The 3,978-nt window shown below is 37.5% G+C and overlaps 1 protein-coding gene across 1 annotated transcript; it reads right to left on the bottom strand.

Annotated features, from left to right (window-relative positions):
- Positions 1-2,998: 2,998 nt before the first annotated feature.
- On the bottom strand, positions 2,999-3,745 carry LOC110900546. The gene has a single exon (XM_022147432.1). It carries the CDS (start codon positions 3,743-3,745, stop codon positions 2,999-3,001), a length of 747 nt encoding a protein of 248 aa, XP_022003124.1.
- Positions 3,746-3,978: the final 233 nt, after the last annotated feature.

The following is a 3,978-nucleotide window of genomic DNA, read 5'->3' as shown; positions in this document are numbered from 1 at the left end:
GAATGACAGGGCATAGTCCGAATTCGAACAGCACTCAAACATTCAAGTCGAAATCACAATGAATAATCAAAGTATCAGCTCAATTTGAGCAGCACTCAGACAATCGTTGGATAGTTATAATCGATCGGACGTTGAATCGTAATAGCGATCGAGTTATTACCTTGATTGCAGCAGCACCTCGTGATCGTGTGTGTTTAATTGTGATATAACAGCCTTATCTCGACGTACACAGAAGATTTGTGCGTCGTTTCAACTTCTCTGTTCATGTCCCAATGTCTGCTATTTATAGTAATTTTTGGGACCTGCTTACGGACCGTAAGCCCTTTCCCTTGCGGTCCGTAAGCTAAGCAGTCTAATTCATAGGCTGCCTAGGCTCGGGACTAGCTTTGGTGATTCAATAAATTGGCCAATAAGAACATAGCAACGTTTAAATTTAGATAATTATTCAACTAGGGTTTGCCCCCCTTGAGTTTTAGGGGCCCTGATCCTGATTCCGATTGTTCTGAAAATTTAAGGGCTAATGCAGAATTACTTGGGTGTCTCAATTAGGGATTTCTTATTGACTAATTATCGTCCTAATTATTGATTTTAGTGACAGTTGTTACAGATGTGCCTTTTTGTATTAGTTATAACTCTGACATTTCTATCCATGTCTCCATCTATGTATTTAACATTAACAAACTAGTATACCACTACACAAATAATTAGAAGATATGGGTGGTGGTGAATTTGGACCATCAAGTGATAGACCACGTTCTCATCGTAATTCGAACGGACCCCGCCAAAAACCCCCGAATCGTACTTAACCCAGCCAGCAGCCTACCATGGGGCGTCGGCTGCTTACCAAACACCGGTTATTAGACCTCCATGCTCACCCTGTTTAAATCCTAACTTATTTAACCCAGCGCCTCCGAATGATTATGTTGATTGGGAGGGTGTCACCGATGATGAAGCAAACTTTGCATATGACTGCCCCATGGAAGAACTCCAGTTTTCCTGTTTGCGAGTTGGTGGTAGTCAGTCAAACTACATGGCTTGTGGTGAGGCCAACGAAAGTGACCCATGTTAGGGTTGGTTAATAATTATATGTTTTTTAATTCGTTTAAGCCGATTACTATATATTATGTCTAAATTAAATTTTGTAATAAGTTGATGTTAACTTTGTTTAATATATAAGTGATTTTGTTATTTTTATAGTATTTATTAAATTATAAACGAATTATTAGGTAAAGAACAAAATGTAAATGGATCACGAAAGTAAGATACAAATTCCACATTAAACAACATTAGGACGTGTCACACAAAGCCAGAAATACAAATTATTTGTTGAACACACTGTTCCAGAATGTGTCGTCCATGCTACTATGCATGCAGGAATGTCGCATTTCGACATACGACATTACAATAGCAATGTCTTCGGTTTCTGACCACGACATGATTGACATTTTCTTTAGTTATATTAAAGATTGTAAGATGGTTAAAAAGATGGTATGAATGAAATTAATGGGGGTATTTATATAGGTAAGAAGTAGGTGGTTAAATGGTAAATTTTTATTAAAAATTAATTATAATTGTTACTTTATGAAATGAATTCATTATAACAAAATTATAAATTTATTTTCTAATAATTATTGATTACAGATTTATTTAAATATGGAGGAGGTAAGTGGATGTTATTAGAGGTCTATAAATATGGACCATTGGTGGGCACTTCTTCATACCATAATAGTGTCGTCAAAAGAAAGGCGTCAATCAAGCATTCTAGATTCAGTACATTGATTCAGTACAGAACACTGTTTGGCTTACTAGGAATGACCAATCTTTTTATTGGTCACAAAATGTTCTTTGAGTTCTACTATGAAGGTGATAACTAATTTTACTATTCAAATTATATGGGACAAACGCTGTTAGACAGAGAGTGGTGGGGTGGAGTTCTAGGCTATTTTAGAAATGGTTTTATGAAGAAACGGTAATTTGATTATTTTAAATAATTTATTATATTTATTATGTATAATTTCTAAATCTGATCATTTTTAAAAATTTATAGCATGTCCGTGCATGGTGTAACAAGCTGATACAAGATAGAGAAACTGAAAATCATCGAGGGACATCTTCATCAAATACTCTTCGTTGGACCATTCTCCCCCCAAATTTTTTAAACCTTCCGGCGGAACAGGATCAGGATGCTTACGGATATGCCACTGGCGATGTAGGACCATACCCTGCCTTTTAGAAAGTGGATACGGTGAAAAACAGCTTTATAGTGTAAGAATGGCCATGATAGATTGTGAACGAAATTGTTTACACCTCATGTCCTTTTCAGGGTTACATACCAGTATCGCAAGACAAAGAAGTCTGGATCATCTTAAAGATAGATATGCACTCACTAAATATTACTGTATATTTTACTAATAATTGTGATTCACTTAATTGCGGGGAACAATTCTACGTTCACAGAAAGATACACCAAAGTCTTGTAGAATTCGAGAGTGTGTTCTTATGGTTTCTTGGTCATATACAATATTGGGAAAATGCTAGACTAAGCGAAGTTGATGTGTTGGAGTACACTAGGGATGTTGTCTGGCCTACATCCGATCAACGGGTTGGTCAAAATTCGGTTGTGATAGTGTGTATGTTACTGCAAAATCTTGTGCAAAATAGTACACTTCCAAACCGGCGGGAAGGAAACATGCAAGATGCCTGTATGAGATACAGAAGATTTATGGCAGATCAACTCTATGCTGCATGTTTCACACCACTTAATGATTTACTTAATAAATAATGCTTAGAGTAGTTTACATTAATATGCTTAATTTTAATAAAGTAGATTGGGGTATACATTTGGCTTAATTACTAAAACTTCTTTAATCATCATCCAAATTGTACGAGGGGAAGGTATTTTGAATTACGTAATCCTGAAATTCTTCTGCTTTAACTTGGACGGGTGTTGGTTGTGTCTTACAGACGCGGCGGGGAGAACTCTTTGTTTTGGGTGGTTCTAAACAACTAGCATGAGAATGCCCATACGTTCTGCACTTACCGCAGTATGTGGGAGTGGGTTCCTCTCCTTGCGATAGGATTCGTTTATTTTCTTAGGACGGCCAGCTTGTCGTTTTGTAATATGCGGTGGTTGCATATCGACCAAGCCATCGGGTACTTCACAGTCTGATTTATGAGGGATTGAATTTATCTGTTCTTCATACGTGGATTTATAAACTTCGTTACTGTAACATGACATCGCATAATGACCACAATCGGGTTCACCTAAAAATCTAGATACTGCAATAACGTGCCCGCAAGGTAACCCAGAAACTTGCAAAACCCGACAACTGCATGTTCCATTAGAGAAGTCAACTAAACCTCTCTTTCTACCGTCTTCAACGTTAAAACTGTTCAAACCAATTCCAGCAACCATCCACGAATGAGAATTATCAACTTTGGCTTGAATTCTTTTATGAGTCCACTCTGTAAGCAAGTGTTTACCTTGAATTCCCTCGTTTCGGCGACCATAGAACCATTTTTTGACAGACTGTCGAAAAAAATCTATAAGTTGGGTTATTGGCGTTTTCTGGGGATGTTTTGATAAAGAGTTCATAGATTCAGCACTGTTAGACGTCATGTAATGATATCTTTTGCCAGGACAATGTGCTCTTGACCATTTGTCAAACCCAATTTCCATAAGAATGTCCCCTAATCTTGGAATAGCGGCACATAGCGCGTCCAATGATTCTTGAAAATCAGACATCCTATAAGATTTGAAAGTCTTCCACCAAAGACTCTTGTATTCCTTTTTTTTTGTTTGACGGTAAACGAAGGTTGACCATCAAATGATGACAACATAACCCGTGAAAGCTTTTTGGAAACACAACACGTACGGCTAATTGTATAGAAGTTGCCCGGTCAGAAATGATCGCCAAATCTGGATGCTCGCCGATACAATCTTTCAGCTTTGAAAGGAACCATGTCCACGACTCACCG

This window comes from Helianthus annuus, chromosome 13 (genome assembly GCF_002127325.2).
Source record: "Helianthus annuus cultivar XRQ/B chromosome 13, HanXRQr2.0-SUNRISE, whole genome shotgun sequence".
NCBI classification, from domain to species: Eukaryota; Viridiplantae; Streptophyta; class Magnoliopsida; order Asterales; family Asteraceae; genus Helianthus; species Helianthus annuus.
This window is presented reverse-complemented; position numbering and strand designations above follow the sequence as displayed.